This window comes from Mobula birostris, chromosome 22 (genome assembly GCF_030028105.1).
Source record: "Mobula birostris isolate sMobBir1 chromosome 22, sMobBir1.hap1, whole genome shotgun sequence".
In the NCBI taxonomy this organism is placed as follows: Eukaryota; Metazoa; Chordata; class Chondrichthyes; order Myliobatiformes; family Myliobatidae; genus Mobula; species Mobula birostris.
The window spans coordinates 46,480,281-46,501,324 of record NC_092391.1 but is presented as its reverse complement, the minus strand read 5'-3'; the positions used below and the strand labels follow the sequence as shown (position 1 = coordinate 46,501,324).

The 21,044-nt window shown below is 45.6% G+C and overlaps 1 protein-coding gene across 6 annotated transcripts in view; it reads left to right on the top strand.

Annotated features, from left to right (window-relative positions):
* The window catches only part of LOC140186406 (discoidin domain-containing receptor 2-like), a 118,355-nt gene that overhangs the window by 61,761 nt on the left and 35,550 nt on the right, over positions 1-21,044 (top strand). For all 6 annotated transcript variants that reach the window (XM_072240647.1, XM_072240644.1, XM_072240645.1 and 3 more), the window contains 3 exons: positions 167-269; positions 6,144-6,372; positions 10,862-11,009. In XM_072240647.1, the coding sequence (XP_072096748.1) occupies positions 167-269; positions 6,144-6,372; positions 10,862-11,009 (480 nt within the window). The remainder of the gene's footprint in view (positions 1-166; positions 270-6,143; positions 6,373-10,861; positions 11,010-21,044) is intronic.

Genomic DNA, 21,044 nt, shown 5'->3' with positions numbered 1-21,044 from the left:
GCTAAAAGTTTCAGTGACTATATAAATAACCCTGGAGTAAATGGCACATTGTGCATTTTTGATTCATTGGGATTTACTCTGTGTGGAGTTTGAACTGTAATTTCTTCAGTTCTCCTAGTGCCAATTTGCCCATTACTCAGGTGTACTTTATTGCTATTACCTACAGGCCTGTGCCGCTATGCACTGGGAATGCAGGATGGCACAATCCCAGATGAAGACATCACCGCCTCCAACGAATGGTACAAATCAACTGCGGCTCAGTTTGGCAGGTACAGTTCAACAGCTGGTTATCAGTGGTTGTCCTGGTTTGCATACAGATTGTGTCAGACCTCCCCCCTCACCTCACCTACTCCTTTGTCCAATCCTACAGTAACCACCCCTTTCACAGGCCACATCGTTTGGTTGTAACCTTTTCAACTGTGGGATCTAATCTTGCTAATTGTTCCTCATTGCAACAAATGAGATGATTTAATTATGCTAATATTCATTGCATGCCCAGCAACATCTGTGGGTTCCTGCTTCATAATCATTGCCGAGCACATCCAGGCAGACAAGTTAGGAGGAGTAGTTCAGTGCTTGTGCCTGCTCCTCCATTCTCTCAGTTCATGCCTGATCTGATTGTCAGCTCTGCATCTACGTGTGTAGTCGTGGCAACTATTCACTCTACTGCTCATCACACATCTGCCTATTTCCGCCTTAATCCTCAAGGAGTAGAGTTCCAGATACTCATGGTCTTTCAGGGAACAAATTTGGCAAAACTCTGCCTTAATGTAATATTTCAAGAAAATCTGCAGATGCTGGAAATCCAAAGAACCACGCACAAAATGCTGAAGGATCTCAGCAGGCCAGGCAGCATCTATGGAAAAGAGTAAACAGTTGTCGTTTCAGGGTGAGACCCTTCAGGACTGGAAAGGAAGGGGAGAAGTCACAGTAAGAAGGTGGGGGAGGGGCAGAAGAAGTACAAGTTGGCAAGTGATAGGTGAAACCGGGAGAGGAGGAAGTGAAGTAAAGAGCTGGGAAATTGATTCCCCTTTCTCCAGCCCAGCTCTTTACTTCACACCATAACCCTCCCTCTGTTTCACCTATCACCTTGTACTTCTTCTGCCTCTCTCCCCACCTTCTTACTCTGACTTCTGCTCTTCCTTTCCAATTTTGTTGAAGGAACTCAGCACAAAACGTTGACTGTTTACTCGTCTCCATAGACGCTGCCTGGCCTGTTGAGTGCCTCCAGCACTTTGTGTGTGTTAATGTAATATTTGTCCTTTAAAAAGGACAAGAGGTAAGGAAAAGTCATAGGGCAGCACTCGAGCAAGAGATGAAAGAAGTACAATTGTAAAAGATGATGTAGAATCAGAGATGTTGAGAGGAGCTAAAGAAATAATAAGGGAAAGAAGACACTGGCTGGAATACTGTGATCTCCAAACAGCAGCCACATGGTAGGAAAGTGTATGAATTAATGGTTTGCTGTAATCTTCATGTAATTAGGTAAGTTTAAAAAGATCGTGATGATAAATTTATAGAGAACATTTGAGATAGTTTCCTGGAGCAAGAGGTTATGGAGCCGGTGAAGGGAAAGTTGTCTTGGAAGTGGTAAATACTAATGAGGCAGGTTTGTTAAAGGACTTCAAAGTAAAAGATCCCTTAGGAACCAATGAGCATAACAGGAGAGAATTTTGTACTCTGTTAGAGAGAAGAAAACCTGAGTCAGAAGCAGCTACGTTTAATGTAACTAGACAGAATGAGGATGGCATTGGCTAAAGTGGACTGGCCTAGAACATGAGCAGGAAGGATACCAGGCAAGCTATAGTTCATAACACTCAACAAAATGTGTCCAAATAGAATGGAAAGGTTCTCAGGAATGAGGGAACCAATAATGGCTAACCAAGGAAGGGAAGGAGGGTGCTAAATTGAAATGAGCAAAAGATAATTTTTAAAAGGATGATTTAAAAAGCAGTAAAAGGTTCAAATGACCACACGTTGCAAGAGAAAGAGGCTGGGAGATGAGTTATGGGAAATGGGGAAACCTGTTCTACCATCAATCTTTATGGGAGAACACACTGTGAACATCCCATTAATGCCAAATAGTGCCAGGGAGGGATTAATGTCACCATCATTACCCAAAAAATAGTATTAAACCAACTAGTGGGGCTAAAGACTGGTGAGTTCCCTAGCCTGAGATGCCTGTATCACAGGTGGCTCCCAAAATAGTTGACTAAATAGGCATAATCTTCTGAAGAACCTTATTCTGGAGACAAAGCAGAGAAGTGGAAAACATCCTATTTCAAAAAAGATAGGGAGGTAAATAAGGACTAATTAGCCTAACATCGTTTGTTAGAAAATTGAGAATTAATTATTAAGAAAGTAATAGAAGCATATTTGGAAAATGATAATCTAAAGAAATAGAGTCAGCATGGTCTCATGACAGCTATCTTTATTGGATTATTTTTTGAGGAAGTACTCACCAGAGGGAATAGTAGTTTAGGACTTTCAGAAGGCTTTCAACAAGGCATGGTGAATGAGTAGTAATTTTATTAAACATGTAAGATTTAAGATAAAGGATACAGAAGACCCCATATCACAAGGGACACTGTAATTGACTTCCCTTCCAAGTGACTGGAAGACACTGTATTATCCCAACAATAGGAGACAGGTTTCTATGCTGCAGGTCTGCTTCCTGTTTGTTTCTTCATTATTCGCATTCCTTCTCCTATAAGGCATGTATACTGCCTTCCTATGTCAGTCAATACACTGGCTCCCTGCCCCTGACAGAGGGCCAAGACTGCACCTTCCTGCATCCCGTTGGAGTTATGGGGTCAAACAGCACAGAAAAAAGGCCTCTTGGCCCATGATGGCCATGTCTATACTCATCCAATTTACCATAAGACCATAAGATCTAGGAGCAGAATTAGGCCATTCCACCATTCAAACATGGCTGATTTATTTTCCTTCACAACCCCATTCTCCTGCTTTGACTTCTTAACCTTTGGCCTTACTAGTCAAGAACCTATCAACTTCTGCTTTAAATATACCAAATGATTTGGCCTCCGTAGTGGCAATGAATTCCGCAGATTCACCATTTCTGGCAAAATAAATTCTTCCTGTTCTAATGGGACATCTTTCTAATAACACTGGACAACAAATTTTTTCAGAAGTGTTGCTTCCTCAGAATTTTTTTGTATATGATAGACTGCTTGAAGATGAACACAAATATAATTTCAGACTACTTGTATCACATAGGAATTTGGAGAAACAACAAATTAACTTTTATTGAAGAAATATGTTTAATTGCATAATGGTGCTGATACTTTGCAATAGTTCAACTAAGTTAAAAATATTTTGTTAATGACTTTCATTTCTACTTGGTGTCTGAGGCTTCTCACTTAAATGTCCAACAATAATTCGCTAGCATTGTTAGATTCCAGTTGCCCTGCCATGCTCGTCACTAACAGTACCAAGATTTGCAGGGAAGAAGTCTAAATGGGAATGCAGAAAATGAATCTTTCAGCATCTGCAGATTTCCTCGTGTTTGCATCTTTAGTGACATGTTGCATTTCATGGTTTTATATGTTTGAAGCTTGCCTTTCAACCAGCTGCATATAGTTTGGAGCTCTGTAGATGCCGAGAAAAATTTCAACACCTTCCTTGAATACCTTCCTTGTGATTTTCTCCTGTCCCACAAGAAATTCTTCAAATTGCCTGTCATTGATGACCTGTTTGATTTGTGGACCAACAAAAATGCTTTCCTTAATCCTGGCATCAGTTATTCTGGGAAGCATCTGTCTCAAATATCAAAATCCTTCATAGAAATTTTTATGCCTGTTGATAGCAAATTCCATCCTTAAAGTCCTGAACCCAGTAATTATTACTAAAACCTGTCCTGCCATGCAGCAGCCATGCCACCTAAGCATGCCCAAGCATGCCTGGACAAGATGGGAAACTTTCCAGCTTACATTGTAGGCAACATTTTAATTGACTTGAATTATGAATTGAAATAATAAACATAAGTGATTTCAAAAAATGGTGCGTGGTAGGGAAATTTCATGGTGATTTTCATGATCAGCAGCCCAACATTCATAAGATACACCTAAAGGTATTCAGGAAGCAAAATCTTTGTTGTCCAGTGTAATCTAAGGCTGTGCCTAGAGTCTTCCACTAATGGAAACATCTTCTCCATGTGCACTCTATCCAGCCCCTTCAATATTTGGTAGGGTTCAATGAGATTCCACCCCATCACCCCAATTTTTCTAAACTCCAGTGAGTTTGCCCAGAGCAATCAAATTCTCCTCATATGTTAACCCTTTCATTCCGGGGATCATTTTCGTGAACCTCCTCGAGACAATCTCCAGTGTCAGCTCATCCTTACTTAGATAAGGCACCAAAAACTGTGCACTTCACTCCAAATGCAGTGCCATCCTGCCGACTTCAGGAAAGTTAACACATTACAGATTTTCCCCTGTTCAAGGCTTACGTCTAACCATTGTCTATTGTCAAGGAAACAAGACAATAACAAGACAGAGACTACAGAAACAGGCCCTTTGGCTAGTAATATTCTGAGCATTTGATTTGTAACCTTCAAATCCTTGGCAGGGTGGGTGCTGTTTTAGATATAAAACACTATGTTAATATTTGCCTCACCACACCCTCAGGCATTGCATTCCCAATTCCAACTGTCCTCTGAGTAAAGAAAACTCTCCAACTCTTCTGCACCTCATATCCCCTTCCTCCAAACCTATGCATCTTATTTTAATATCCAACCAGCTTCTGGATCAAAGTCCTTCATAAGTTTGCATAGCTCTCTCAGGATTCCCTCAGCCTCCTGCATTCCAGGCAAAGCGCTCCCAGCCTTCCTAGTCTCTCCTCATAACTGAAATGCTCCATTCCATGCACTACATTCAGTGTGGTGACTGGAAGTTATTATTATCACTGTCAATGACACCACCAACTTTCACAGCATCTCCAAACTTACTAAACGGACCTCCTAATCTCAGTTGCACAGCATCATAACTTAAAATCGCACAAGTCAGTCCTTCACCATCACCCTGTGTCTTCTGTTACCAAGCTAGTTCTGCATCCAATTTGTCAACTTACTTGGCCCTTCCTTTGGACTCTAACCTTTTAGACTAGTTTCCCATGTGGCACCTCGTCGAAGGTCTTTGTGAAATCCAAGTCTATTCATCAATCACTTTGCCCTTGTATTTTGCTGTCTCTGTAAAGTTCAATCTGATCAGAAGGTACCTCCACTAACAAAGCCATACTGACTACTTTTGATAAATCCCAAGAATAATCCTGTTCCTCAGAAGTTTCTCCAATAATTTCACTACCACTGCCCTTACTGTCACTGGCCTGTAATTTCTTAGCTTATCCGTGCCAACCTTCTGGGATATTTCTTGCTCTTCAGACATCGGACACCTTGCCTGTGTCCCAGCAGCAATTTAGAGCCCAGTTAAGACTATGATGAGAATATTGTGCACAGTTTTGGTTTCTTTGCCTAAACGGAAGGTGGATTTGCTACAGAGGGAAAGCTGTAAAAGTGTTATATAGCTTTGTAGATGGCAAATTTTCTGTGTGAGGAGTATTGAGTAGGTGAGAATGCATTCTTTAGAGTTCTGAAGAATGAGAAGAATCCTCATTAAAGTTACAAAATTCTCATGCGGTTTGACATGCTGGAGAAACCACTGTTTTGGAAAAAGGGGTTGTCCTTCTCGGAAAGACATTAGTTCACTCAGAGTGATGAATGACTGTAATTTTCTACCCCAGAGGGCTATGGAGGCTTGGTCACTGAGTTCACTCAAAACGTGTTTGGCACCTTAAGGGCTTCAAGGGACGTGGGAGTTGTGCTGGAGGGTAAAACATCAGCCATGATCTTGATAAATGATGAAGCAGGCTTGAAGGGTCAAATGGCCTAACCTGCTTCAATTTCATGTTGCCTCGTACAGTGCCTGTGGCTTCCTGCAGCTGGGTTCAGATAGTGAATGCAGTACTTTGCCACCTCCTGCATGCAGGATATTGCAGTACCCTCCTCACTGCTAACTAAGTTCATGCTAAGCGTTACTGCCTCTTATGTTGAGTTAATGCAGTCCCAGCTGCCTCGCGCAGATGGCCCACGTACACCGTTGACGAGAGTGCCTCTCATTGGTTTTCAGGCTGGAAAAGGACGAGGGGGATGGAGCCTGGTGTCCAGTCGACCTCCTGCATCCAGACAGTACAGAGTATCTACAGATTGACCTCCACGTCCTCACTTTCATCACGCTGCTGGGCACACAGGGGCGGCATGCCTTCGGAAGTGGGAACGAATTTGCTCGCGCTTACAAACTGGAGTACAGCCGGGATGGGACACGCTGGATCTCCTGGAAGGATCGCTGGGGTCAGCAGGTGAGGAGCCTGTTTCCTATACTCCAGTTATCTGCTTTTGTATTGCCTTGTATTTCTGTGGAGCTATTCCAGATGACAGCAAGGTGATGAAATAATTTCACAATGCAGACACTGATACTGAAGGTGCTTAGATAATTTCTTGCAGTAGTGCTAATTTTTAATAGTGTGTTTTAAATTTGTTCTGTCATCCTCCTCAAAAACCTGCCCATGTCTACCCATTCAAATTCTGTTTCCTAAGCTCATTAGCTCAAAAATTAGTGGGAAGTTAGAGGATTGGGAAGCTTTTAAAAACCTCCAGAAGGCAACTAAAAAAACTATAAGGAGAGCAAAGATGAAATATGAAGGTAAGCTAGCCAATAATATTAAAGAGGATAGAAAACTTTTTCAGATATACTACATAAAGTGGAAAAGAGGCATGTGAGTGGATATCGGAATGCTGGAAAATGAATCTGGAGAACGGGGGCCAAAGAAATGGTGAATGAACTTGCAAGTATTTTGCATCCATCTTCACTATGAAAGATATTAGCAGTATGCCAGAAACTTGAGAGTGTCAAGGGGCAGAAGTGAGTCTTGTTGCAATTACAAAGCAGATGGTGTTTGGGAGGCTGAAAGGTCGAAGAGTAGATAAGTCATCTGGACCAGACAGACAACACCCCAGGGGCTTGAAGAAGTAGTTGAAGAAATTATGAACGCATTGTTAATTTTTTTTTAATTGGGTTCTTTCAGATTTCTTGCTTTGCTTTGTGAACAACCAAATCTCAAGGTTGTGTAATTTATCCATTCTTTGATAATAAATGTACTTGAATTAGGAATGGTCTTTCAAGAATCACTAGGACCCGAAAATTGCAAATGTCTCTCCACTCTTTAAGAAGGGAGGGAGGCAAAAGAAAGGAAATTATAGGCTAGTTAGCCTGACTTCAGTGGTTGGGAAGATGGTGGGGTCCATTATTAAGGATGAGGTTGCGAGGTATTTGGAGGCACATGATAAAAATAGGCTGAAATCAGCATGATTTCCTTAAAGGGAAATCTTGCCTAACAAGTCTGTTGGAATTCTTTGAGGAAATAACAGTTCAATGTAAAGGAGCTGCAGTAAAGGAAGGTTTCTAGAAGGGCCGAGTTGGCCTGTTTCCGTGCTGTAATTGTATTGTATATGCTCATTAGGAAATGTTTCTGCTCAAAGCAGGATGGACAAGGGAAAGTCAATGGATGTAGTATAGTTGGATTTTCAGAAGGCCTTTGACATGAGGCTATTTAACAAGATAAAAGCCCAAGATAAGATTACAGAAAAAATACTAGCATAGCAGGAGGCAAAGACTGGGAATACAGGCGGCCTGTTTTGGTTGGCTTCTGACGACTGATGGTGTTCCACATGGGTTGGTGTTGGGACCACTTCTTTTCATGGTATATGTCAGTGATTTAGATGAAGGAATTGATGGCTTTGGGCCAAGTTTATGAACAATATGAAGATAAGTGGAGGGGCAGGTAGTGTTGAGGAAGCAGGAAGTCTGAGGAAGAACTTGGATAGATTAGGAAATTGGGCAAAAAATTGGGAGTTGGAATACAGCGTATTGAAGTGTATGGTCATGCATTTCGGTAGAAGGAATAAAGATGAAGACTAATATCTAATTGGGGAGAAAAATCATAAATCAGAGGTGCAAAGGGACTTGGGAGTCCTCCTGCAGGATTCCCTAGGATTTACTTACATGTTGAGTCGATGGTAATGAAGGTAGATGCAGTATTTGTATTTATTTCAAGAGGATTAAAATATAAAAAACAAGGTTGTAATGATGAGGATTCATTGGCATTGGTCAGACTGCATGGAGTATTGTGAGCAGATTTGCTCCCCTTATCTAAGAGAAGATGTGCTGGCATTGGAGAAGACCCAGAGGAATTCAGGAGAATTTTTTTTTCAATACTGAAAGTGTTAACATGTGAGGAGTGTTTGATAGCTCTGGGTCTGTAATCACTGGAGTTTAGAAGAATGAGGGAGGATCTCATTGAAACCTATTAAATACTGTAAGGCCTTGGTAGAGTGGATGTGGAGAGGATGTTTCTTATAGAGGGGAGTCCAGGACCAGAGGGCACGGCCTCAGATTAAGGGGATGTCCCGTTAGAACTGAGATGAAGATGAATTTCTTTAGCCAGAGGCAGTGAATCTAAGGAATTAATTGCCATAGACTGCTGTGGAGGCCCAGTCATTGGGTATAGTCAAAGCAGAGTTGGCAAGTTCTTGATAAGCCAGAGCATCAAAGGTTATGGGGAGAAGGCAGGAGAATGGAGTTGAGAGTGTTGATAAATCAGCCATGATGGAGCAGACTTGATGGGCTGCTCCTGCAGTGTGTCATATGGTCTTATTATTTCTGAATGTGCTTTTAGACAACGCATGCCAGATTACCATTTGCTCAGTGGCGTAGGAGTAACTTAAGGGAAGCATATTAAGTAGAGAGAGATTACGAGTCATCAGGGAGGAGGCTACATAGTGTCCACGCCAGGACCACCAGATTCAAAAACAGTTACTTTTCCCAAGCACTAAGGCTGATTAATACCCCCACCCACTAAACCTACCCTCCACACCCTCAACTACCACTGCTTTGTTATGTACAGACACTTGTGTGCCTAGCGTTACTTTATGGACATACAGTCAATCTATGTATAGAAGCGATCTAGACTTTCTCACTGCTCCCCCTGTGATCTCTGATGCCCTCTGACTCTTCGACTATGTACTCACGCGGACTCGCTACCACAGCTACGTATCCTTCGTGGGAACTTGTCTTCACCGCCATCTTGTTCCACATGGCTTCCAGCTCCATTTTCAGGTCTCTGGTTTGGACCCAGATACTTCTGCTTGATTGACTGATTCTCCCACGGTTCCTTTCTCTGAATCCTATGAGCTTACCACTGTGCAGAGATATCTGGTGACCCTGTCTAAGTCTCTGCCACAGCTCTGGGCCTCTTTCTCCTCTGTCTGTCACAGACTTCTCCAACATTTCATCCTACACCAGATCCACACCTTCAACCTCCAATTCATTGTCTTCCTCATTTCTAGTAAGGACCATAAGATCGCCAGTCTCCAACTCTGTTTCCAACGGTCCTGATGCCCCCAGACCACGGTTCCTGCTGCCTCCCATACCCCGGATCTCAACGACTCTAACTTCAGCTGCAACGGCCCTGGATGCCTCCAGACCAGTGACACAGTTGTCACCAACCCAAGTTCCAGTAACCCTGAATGGATCTAGATCTCAGATTCCACCACCACCAATGCCTTCAGATTACAGCTGTGCAGCCTCTAGCTCTCACTACAGCCTGGACATCAGCTGAGGCTTTCCTCACTGCTGCTGGGCCCCCAGGTTCCCCCTCCCCTATCACCATTATCCAACCCTGGTCTCTCAGGCTCCACCGCTGCCTCTCGAGTCCACACCTTGCTCCCACCCCACCTTCCTGAACGCTCTTTCCCTCCTCTCTTCTCTGGCACCACCAACTTTCTTCCCCCTCTATTCTTTGCCATGTCTTCACCATTTCCTCAGCCTCCCCCTCTCTGAAGCAGAATGTTCTGTCCTCAACAAGTACCTTACCTTCGTCCCCCTTCGCCCACACTTCAGTGAGTTCCACACCCACCATGATGCCAAGCTCTTCTTCTGTCACCTCCGTCTCCAAACCCACTTCTCTGGCAAGAATTTCACACCCCGTACTTATGACACCTTCCCCCCGTCTCCAACTCTCCTCTGCCTCTTGGACACCCCGTTCTGGTTCTCTGTCTGCACATCTCAAATTGCCAATGAGACACCAACCAGCTCAACTTCAGCACTCCTCTGTCCTCCTCGAGCCTTACCCCTTCTGAACGGACTTTCCTCCACTCTCCCCGCACCAATCCCAACCTCGCTGACAAAGGGGTTGCTGTTGTAGTGCGGTGGACTGACCTCTACCTTGCTGAAGCCAAGCGGCAGTTCTCAGGCACCACCTCATACCAACACCTCGAAGAGGATCACCCTCAGGACCATCGGAAAACTGTCCCTGACATCATCACAGATCTCATCAACTCTGGAGAACTCCCATCCATTCCCCACGCTGCTCGCTTCTACCTCTTACCCAAGATCCACAAACCTGACTGTCTGGGTAGGCCCATTGTCTTTGCCTGATGGCCCTGCCCACTGAACTCGTATCCTCATACCTCAACTCCATTCTATCCTCCTTGGTTCAGTCCCTTCCCACCTACATCCACGACACTTCTCATGCTCCCAGTCAATTCCCTGGCCCTGACTCTGACTACCTCACTATACTTGCTCTCTTTTTGCATATTTGTATTGTATTGCATTAAAATATATTGCACTGTACTGTTGCTGCAAAACAACAAATTTCACAACATATGTCAGTGATATTAAACCTGATTCTGATTCATACAAAGCTCACATTTGACTCTTTTCAGTGTGGACACCTACCTTGTCCACAGACGATGATCAATATAATCTCTGGAACTTCTTTCCGCCTGCAGGTCATCACAGGAAATGTCAATACTTATGACATCGTTCTTAAGGACCTGCGGCCTCCCATCATAGCTCGATATGTGCGGGTGATCCCAGTGACTGATCAGCCTGCCAGCGTGTGCATGAGGGTTGAGCTCTACGGCTGTGCCTGGACTGGTAAGTCCCGGGTTTTGCCTGATGTTCCCTTGCCGTGCTTTGTACTGGGAAGATTAGGAAGTGGGAGGGGGCTTTTCACCAACACCAGTTCTCAACCTGTTACCAGGACTGTGCGGTTCCCACATGCTGTGCAACAATTCACAACTATTCGTTTTATATGGAATTTACACATCTTCATATTTCACGCAATTCCTATAACTCATTCCCTGCTCCTTCCCTCTCCTGTTGCATCTCCAGGAAGACTGGTTGGATTCACTGTTGAACTCAGTTATTTTCCCACTACTTTTGAAGGTAATTGTGAAAGACTATTTGGCTGCACAGAGCTTCACAACTGTGCCGGCATGTGTCATTCTCACTGGAGCCCTGGACCAGAGCAAATGTAGTTCTTTATGCTCCCTCCCATGCCTGGCTGTGAAACTTCCAATCAAAGAAATTTCACATTCTAGTCGTTGCTAGTCACAGTGTCATAACTAACTGGGGACCGTGACTGTGAGAGAGAGTTGTTATGTACGTAGATGTGGAATTGGAAGTGGAGTGATGGTGTAGTGCAGAACCAGGCTCTAAGACCATGTCTTTACCATCAAGTACCCATGTATACTCATCCTGTTTAACAGTACATTGCTTGCTCTGCTTTGACAATTCAAGTGCTGATGCAGATACTTGTGTGATATTGTGAGAGTCTCTACCTCCATTTCCTCTTCAGACTTCCTCAGATCCCCTCTAAACCTCTTTAAATGTATCCCTTATGCTCTTGGATGCCTCTGCCATGGGAAACAGCTTTTCACAGTCTCTCTATCTGTACCCCTCATCATTTTCTTCATCTCTATCAGTCCTCCTCCTCCTCCCAGCCTCCTCTGTTCTAAGGAAAACAAACCCAGACTATCCAGTCCCTCCTCATAACTACAAGGGTCTCAGCATGGATTCCCACGTTTCATGTTTCCAATCACAAAACATCCCTCCGCTATCATCCTCTGTGTCCCAATTCAAAGCCATTTTTCCATCCTATTTGCCCATGCTGCTGAAGGTTTCCAGTATTTTTGACTTTTATTTCACATTTCCAGCCTCTGCTGCTTTTGGTTTTCATGTCTATTGATGACCCCTGCAGATGGCAAGACCTCAACGACATTCAGGAATGAATTGATAAGTGGCAAGTAATGTTGTGCCCGGGGGTGACCATTTCCAACAAGAGGGAGTCTCGTTACCTGACCTTGACTTTCAATGGTATTTGTATTTCTGATGCCCACTAAATATGGGGCAGGGAGTGGACATCACTGACCACAAACTCAATTGGAAGAGCATCATAAAAACTGTGGCAGAGCTTGGGTATGCGCCGAGTAACTTGCCCACCCAAACCCCAAAGTCTTTCTGTCATCCATTAGGTACAGAGGTACAGCTCAGGAGTATGATATGATAATTTCCACCTGGACACACATTGAACAGAACAGCACAGAAACAGGTTCTCCAGCCTACAATGTCTGCACCTTGCACGATGCCGCAAGCTTCCAGTCACTCGGTGAAGTGCAATACATTCGACTCTCCGCAGGTTCAATGTCATCCAGGACAAAACAACTGCTTGACTGGCACCCAGTCAACCTCTCTAAATATTCATTCACCTCTCTGCAGGTTCAGTGCCTGCAGTGAGCAGTATTTACAAAATATACTGGGCTCTCTGACAGCATCTCCCAAGCCTGCAGTATCTATCACCGAGAATGGCAACAAATTTCATGACATACAGTACGTCAGTGATAATAAACCTGATTTGGAGATCACCACCGCCAGTTTTCCCTCAAAGCTGTTCACCGTCCTCATTTTCAAATATAGCACTGGTCTTTCATTAGCGCTGGAAGTTCTGCAAATCCCTCCCCATCAGCACTGCACCTTCATTCGAAGTACTGCAGCAGTTCAGGAAGACAGCTCACTGCCATCTTCTCAAGGATGGCACAGCTCACTGCCATCTTCTCAAGGATGGCACAGCTCACTGCCATCTTCTTCGTTGGCATAGCCTACAAGATATAAATTAATGAAAAAAGGTGGCTGGACAGCAAGTAGTCTTTGCTGTGTGCAGACCGGGTAAGTTTTAGCATCAGTGCATTCTAAAAGAGTAACAGTTTGTTTATAGAATTATACAGCACAGAAACAGGCCCTTCAGCCCAACCCAACCGTGCTGACTGCGATGTCTATCTACACTAATTGCATTTGCCTGCATTTGGCCCATTTCCTATCCAGGTACCTGTCCAAGTGTTATTATTGTACCCTTCTGCACCACTTCCTCTGGCAGCTCATTTCATGTAGACACCACCCTCCGTGAGGAAAATATTGCTCTGAATTTTCTTTGAATTATTTCCCTCTCACTGAAACATATGCACTCTGGTTTTCAACCCCTCTCCCCCCTGGGGAAAAGATTGTGACTTTTTAACCTACCTATGCACCTAATAAATGATGCGGATGAAGAGGATATCAACAAGTTTTACGAAGATCTCGACAGTGCTTATGAGCAATGTAAATCTCAGGATATGAAACTAGTCATGGGAGATTTTAACGCCAAAGTTGGACAGGAAAGGATTGATAACATAATAGGACCCTTTGGATTAGGGGAGAAAAATGAAAATGGAGAAAGGTTTACTGATTGGTGTGTCAGAAACAACCAACTGATCACCAATACTTGGTATAAAAACCATCCACGTAGATTGTGTACTTGGATTACCCCTGGAGATAAAACAAGGAATCAAATAGATTTCATTCATTACCATCAATGAACGCTTTAGAAATAATATCACAAATTTTAAAGCCTACCCAGGAGCAGACTGTGGTTCAGATCACCATCCAGTGATAGCTACCATTGAAACAAAATTAAAGAAACTGAAACATGGAAAAAAGAGAAAGAAGTATATGTTGGGAGAACTTAAAAAAGATAGCATACTTAAGCAACAATTCAAGACAGCTGTAGAAGAACACCTCAATGAAAACGTTACAATACCTATTTGGGATGATTTAAATATGCTATACAACAATCAGCAGAGGAGATAATCCCAGTACAAGAAATCCAACACACCAAAAGGGGTGGATAACCCAAGAAATTCTAGATCTGATGGAACAAAGAAGGTTAGTGAAGAATAATGAAGTACAATACAGAGAGCGAGACAGACAGACCAGACAATTGTGCAATATTGCAAAGGAAGAATGGCTGAATCAAAAATGCCATGAAGTAGAAGGCCAAATTAACAACAGCAAAGAAATGCACAAGAAAATTAAGGAAATTACTGGAATTAAGAAGACCTCCTCTACAGGATGCATAAGATCAGCAGACAGATCCATACTAACAGATCCAGATAAAGTATGTGAGAGGTGGATTCAGTATATAGAGCAGCTGTCTGAGGATATTAGAAGGGAACCCCCAGATAGTAAACACCCTAATTCTGGCCCACCTATAACCAAAGAAGAAATAACTAAAGCAATGAAAAGCATGAAACATGGTGAAGCCACTGGACCTGATGAAATTTCAGTGGAAATGATGTAAGCCCTAGAAGATCTGGGCATAGGTATTCTTTTTGAACTGTTTAATGGCATATATCAGTCTGGAGTATTGCTTGACGATCTCTTCAAATCAGTATTTATAACTCTACCAAAAATTCCTGCAACTATTGACTGTGAAAATTATAGAACCATCAGTCTTATGAGTCACATAATAAAGATTTTGTTGAATATTGTTCTGAGTTGAATAAAAACAAGTTAAGATCAGAAACTTCTAAACTACAATATGGATTTATTGAGGATAGAGGAACTAGGAACACAATTTTCATACTGTGAATGCTTTCAGAAAGTGCAATTGAATATCAAAATTATGTCTTTTTATGTTTTATTGATTTCACTAAAGCATTCGACAAAGTGCAACATGAAAAATTATTTCAAATTCTCGCTAAACTAAACATTGACGGAAGGGACCAACAACTGCTTCAAAATTTATATTGGAACCAGACAGTGGCGGTAAAAATTGATGATAATATAAGCAGTTGGATTAAAATCAAAGAGGAATTAGACAGGGATGCGTTGCCTCACCGGAATTGTTTAATATCTCAGAGAAATAGAAGACCTAGATGGGATAAAAATTGGAGGTGTTAACATCAACAACATAAGATATGCAGACGATACCACCCTAATAGCAAGTGCTGCTGAAGACCTACAAATCCTCCTAGACAAAGTAGTACAAACAAGTGCAGATTTTGGTCTAACCATCAACTGTAGAAAAAACAAATGTATGGTAATATCAAAACAGGATACTCCCAACTTCCAATTGTACATCGGTAACCAGGAGATTGAACAAAAGACCAGCTTTAATTACCTGGTAGCCTTATATCACAAGATGCTAGAAGTAAAGTAGAAATAAAAAGAATTGCCATTGCCAAAACCAACTTCCAAAAAATGAAATCCATTTCTACCAACAAACGTATGTACGGGGTCTTTCTTTTGTTACATTTAAAATGGCGATTTTGTTATGTTAATCTGTGGAATGCGGCTTTGTTGTGTTTTAACGCTGCAGAGAGTTTGCGCTAGCAGCTTATTGTGGTTTAGAGGGTGATAAGAGGATGCTATTAGCCAATGGGTGGTTATGTATCGTTTTGTTTTCGGATGCCATGCTGTATGATATGACTGTGGACTGAGTTTTGGCGGGGAGTCGGGAGGAGAGACGAGGAGGACGGTGGACGTGCGGAGAGGCTCCGGTCGATCACTTCGGGTGGTCCCGAGCCGTGGGTCGACGGAATTCGGGTGGTCATCTGATGTCGAATTTGAGCTCCAACGGTAGCGCGCGAAGAACTTGGACTTTGATAAGTGTTGGCACCTTTTTTTTCCCATTACTTTCCTCTCTGCATCAAATGTATATTAATGCCCTAGAATTAGTAATATCTATAAAGTGTATGTGTTAAAATTTACTGGGTGTGCTGGCTGATGATTGATGTTTGAGATTGATTCGGGCGACGATTGACCCTGAGGGGACTGTTGAAGCAGGTGCTGGGTGGGATTTCCCCTAGACATACACGAGCCCATATAACGGAACGTTACAAGTGGGGGCTACCGTCAGGGATTTGGATTTTTTTTTCGGGAAAGTTGTACTTGTGGTTGCGGTAAGTGGTGTGAAGATGGATCGAGATAAGATTGTAAGTTGGTGTGAAATGGAGGAGGTACCGGTGAATCATGCGTGTGTGGTAAGCGGGGTCGATTATCGCATTTCGGTAGAGGTACTGGTGCGAGGGTTGAGTTTGATTAAAGGTATCGGGCAGGTAGAACTTGTAGCTAGAAGGGGTGGGAAAGAACTGGAAGCTAGCTGGATGTTGGTGCGGGCGAGTGCCGACGTCATGACTTTAGAATTACCAGCGACAGTCCACGTCCAGGGGGAGGCGGGGCTGTGGGGTCTCCACACTCTCTCCGAGGACGCAAGTGAGGAGGTGCCAGAGGAGGAGGAGCTAGATGAGGCCCCCGGCCGGGTGCCCGTAGCAAGAGGTAGAGGTGTGGAGTGGGAAGGTTTGGCCAGGCCTCGCCCCCATGGGCTTGAGGAGACTGCCGAGTTAACGGCTGCCATTACCTCCCTGGCAAGAAGGGTTGAGGTGCACCGCCCGAAGCTGAGAATTTTCTTGGGAGCCAAGCCCACCCCGGAAGGGGAGGATGACTATGAGACCTGGGTTGAAGATACATCCCAATTGTTAGAGGTGTGGCCAGTTTCTGATGAGGAAAAGAGACAGCGATTGGTGGAAAGCTTAAGGGGCGGGGCGGCCCGGGTGGTCCGCGATCTGAGAGCGGCACGCCCCTTGGCTTCCCTATCGGAGTGTTTAGACGCTTTGGAGGAAGTGTTTGGACTGTCAGGGGATCCCTGGCGGCATTTAGCAGAGTTTCAACGGATGGGGCAGAGAAGAGGGGAAAAGCTCTCCGACTATGCTTTCAGGCTGGAAGGAAAGCTTACGGGGTTGCTGCGACGAGGTATAGTGAGGGAGGACGATGTGGCGGAGTTAAGGATGAGCCAGATATGTAGCGGTTCCCGGGAGGATGACAGGGTGGCTTGGAGTGTACGGCAGTCATTTAAGCAGAGCTCCCCTCCATCATTCGGACGGCTGATCCGAGAGGTACGGGCCGAGGAGTGTGCTTTGGGCCGACCAGGGGGCTCGGACCCTCAGGGATGGTCTTCAGCGGTTCAGGAGGTGGTAGCCGGGATGAGACCAGATTCCGATGAGCGAGACTGATAAGGAGAAGACAGCCTTTATCTGTCCCCTGGGGTTTTTCCAGTTCGAACGAATGCCCCAAGGTATCTCGGGGGCCCCAGCCACCTTTCAGCGGCTCATGGAGCGGACAGTGGGGGACATGAACCTGCTGGAGGTATTGGTGTACCTGGACGACCTGATAGTGTTTGGATCTACGTTGGAGGAACATGAGGAGCGGCTGCTGAAGGTGCTGAGTCGGCTGAAGGAGGAAGGGTTAAAACTTTCCCTGGATAAATGCCAGTTCTGTAAGACGTCGGTCAGCTATGTCGGGCACATAATCTCGCGAAATGGAGTGGCCACCGATCCGGGTAAGATAGCCGCAGTCACCACCTGGCCGAGACCTCAGAAGGTGAGCGCCTTACGCTCGTTTTTGGGGTTTTGCAGATATTACCGGCGATTCGTGAAAGGATATGCGAAAATGAGTCATCCATTGAACCAGCTGCTGTGTGGCTATCCACCTGTGGGGAGGAGGAGGAAGGGAGACCGAGGGTCGGAGGTAGGAGGATACTTGAACCCGGGGGAGCCTTTTGGATTGAGGTGGGATGCTCAATGTGAGGAGGCGTTCCAATCTCTAAAAAGGGCGCTGACGCAGGCCCCAGTGTTGGCTTTTGCTGATCCCCGGAAGCCGTATGTTCTACACACTGATGCCAGTCACGACGGTCTGGGGGCTGTTCTGTACCAGGAACAGGGAAACGGATTGAGGCCAGTGGCGTTTGTCAGTCGGAGCTTGTCGCCATCTGAGAGAAACTATCCCACTCACAAGCTGGAGTTCTTGGCGTTGAAATGGGCGGTGGTGGACAAGTTGAGTGACTACCTATACGGGGCCCAGTTTGAAGTGAGAACTGATAACAACCCCCTCACTTATATCCTGACTTCGGCGAAGCTGGACGCTACTGGGCACCGGTGGTTAGCAGCCTTGTCTGCCTATGAGTTCAGCCTGAAGTACCGCCCGGGGAGTCAGAACATCGATGCAGATGCCCTGTCTCGTCGGGCGCACGACGAGTCGGGCACGGCCGAGGAGTGGAAGAGTGTCCCTGCCCAGGGAGTAAAGGCCATGTGTCAAGTTGGGAGCGACGGGGAAGTAGGAGCACAAATGGGAACGGATCGGGCAGTAGATCAACTGGGGGCTGACGGTGACGCGCTGCCCACTGTTTACTGTAATGTGACTGCTCTGAGGAACAGGCAGCTGCCGGAGTTGAGTCCCCAGGAAGTAGAGGCGGCTCAGCGTGATGACCCAAGCATTGGCACTATCTGGTACGCGGTTAGCCAGGGTGATATGGGGCAGGTGGAGAAGGCGAAACATGCCTCCGTTCCTCTACTACTGAAGGAGTGGCCCCGGTTGAAGCTGAAGAACCACGTCCTGTACCGAGTCACGTCGCCTCCGGACCACCCCCGGCGCTGGCAGCTGGTCATGCCTGAGAAGTATCGAAAGGCTGTGCTTCAGGCTCTACATGATGATTCCAGGCACTTAGGGGTAGAGAAGACCTATGGATTAGTCAAGGACCAGTTTTACTGGCCCCGGATGAGGGGGGAGGTGGAAGAATACTGTAAGACCTGTAGCCGTTGCGTCAGGAGGAAGACCTTGCCTGCGCAGGCGGCTCCGTTATCCCACTTGCAGAGTGCAGGACCCATGGACCTGGTGTGTATGGATTTCCTGTCTGTTGAGCCGGACACCAGCAATACCGCGAATGTTTTGGTCCTCACGGATCACTACACTAGATATGCGCAGGCTTTTCCTACTAAGGATCAGAAAGCGACTACGGTGGCAAAGGTGTTATGGGAGAAGTACTTTGTTCATTATGGCCTTCCCCGGCGGATCCACAGTGATCAGGGACGGGACTTCGAGAGCAGGCTTATCCATGAATTGCTGGATATGCTTGGGGTTGAAAAGTCCAGAACCACCCCCTATCACCCGCAGGGTGATCCTCAACCCGAGAGGTTTAACCGGACCCTGCTGGACATGCTCGGCACCTTGGAGATTGGACGGAAGAGTAAGTGGAGTCAGCACATCGCCCATTTGGTTCATTGTTACAATTGTACTCGCAATGATGCTACGGGGTACTCGCCCTACTATGTGATGTTCGGACGGGAAGCGAGGTTGCCCATTGATCTGTGTTTTGGGACTGAAGCGGGGGAAATACCTTCGAAGCCATGTCTGAAGTACGTGTCCGATATGAGGAGAGAGTTGAAAAGGGCGTACGAGTTGGCTGAGGCGGCAGCCACCAAGCAGAACCAGCGGAATAAAAGGAGGTATGATCAGAAGGTAAAGTTCGTCCAGCTATTGCCGGGAGACCGAGTCCTTATCCGGAATTTAGGACTACAGGGTAAGCACAAGTTGGCGGACCGTTGGGCAGCCACCCCATATGTGGTGGAGAGTCAGATGCCGAATCTCCCGGTTTACCGGGTGAGACCTGAGGGTGGGCAGGGGCCTGTCAAGGTACTCCATCGGAACCACCTGTTGCCTCTGGGTCGAGAGGTGAAGATGGACCCAGAGCCCGAATGGGAGTTTACTCCTAGTACGAGGACTCTGCGAGGGCGCGGGGCGCGGGAAGAGCCCGCTGCGAAGAAAATGGGGCCGGTCCCCACCTCGAGAAGGGATACGTCATCGGAAGATGATGATTCGGACGTGTGGTACCTGCTTCCGTTCGCTGATTCCCCAGTGCCAGGAGAAGAGACTCTTGGCCCTTCCATCACTGAGTCAGGGGAACCGAGGGAGGGTGTTGCAGAGCCGCCTGTATTACAGCCAGCATTGGGGGAGGAGAGGGTGGAGGCAGAACCTGAGCCAGAGGGCTCACCGGGGCAGAGGGATCCCGGTGAAGGGGAAGGTCCGACAGACAGGCTCGAGGGGTCAACTGGGGTGTCTGAACAGGGAGAGACAGCAGAGGAAGTCCAGAGACCTCAGAGGAGTAGGCGTCCCCCGGAAAGACTCACTTATATAGCGCCGGGAGAGCAGGGTGTGATCTCTACTGCCCTGCAAAGTTATGTCACTGCATTATGCACCTGGGTTGGGTTTTGTGTTTTACAAGGAGTACTAGTGAATTCTGTTAACATCATGAGGGCATGACTTTTTTTAGGGGGGGGGAGAGTGTACGGGGTCTTTCTTTTGTTACATTTAAAATGGCGATTTTGTTATGTTAATCCGTGGAATGCGGCTTTGTTGTGTTTTAATGCTGCAGAGAGTTTGCGCTAGCAGCTTATTGTGGTTTAGACGGTGATAAGAGGGTGCTATTAGCCAATGGGTGGTTATGTATCGTTTTGTTTTCGGATGCCATGCTGTATGATATGACTGTGGACTGAGTTTTGGTGGGGAGTCGGGAGGAGAGACGAGGAGGACGGCGGACGTGCGGAGAGGCTCCAGTCGATCACTTCGGGTGGTCCCGAGCCGTGGGTCGACGGAATTCGGGTGGTCGTCTGACGTCGAATTTGAGCTCCAACGGTAGCGCGCGAAGAACTTGGACTTTGATAAGTGTTGGCGTCTTTTTTTTCCCATTACTTTCCTCTCTGTATCAAATGTATATTAATGCCCTAGAATTAGTAATATCTATAAAGTGTATGTGTTAAAATTTACTGGGTGTGCTGGCTGATGATTGATGTTTGAGATTGATTCGGGCGACGATTGACCCTGAGGGGACTGTTGAAGCAGGTGCTGGGCGGGATTTCCCCTAGACATTCACGAGCCAATATAACGGAACGTTACACGTATTTCTATGACAAGGCTTAGGCTACTAAAATGTTGCATCTGGTCAATCTTGCTGTATGCTTCTGAAACATGGACTATAACACCAGA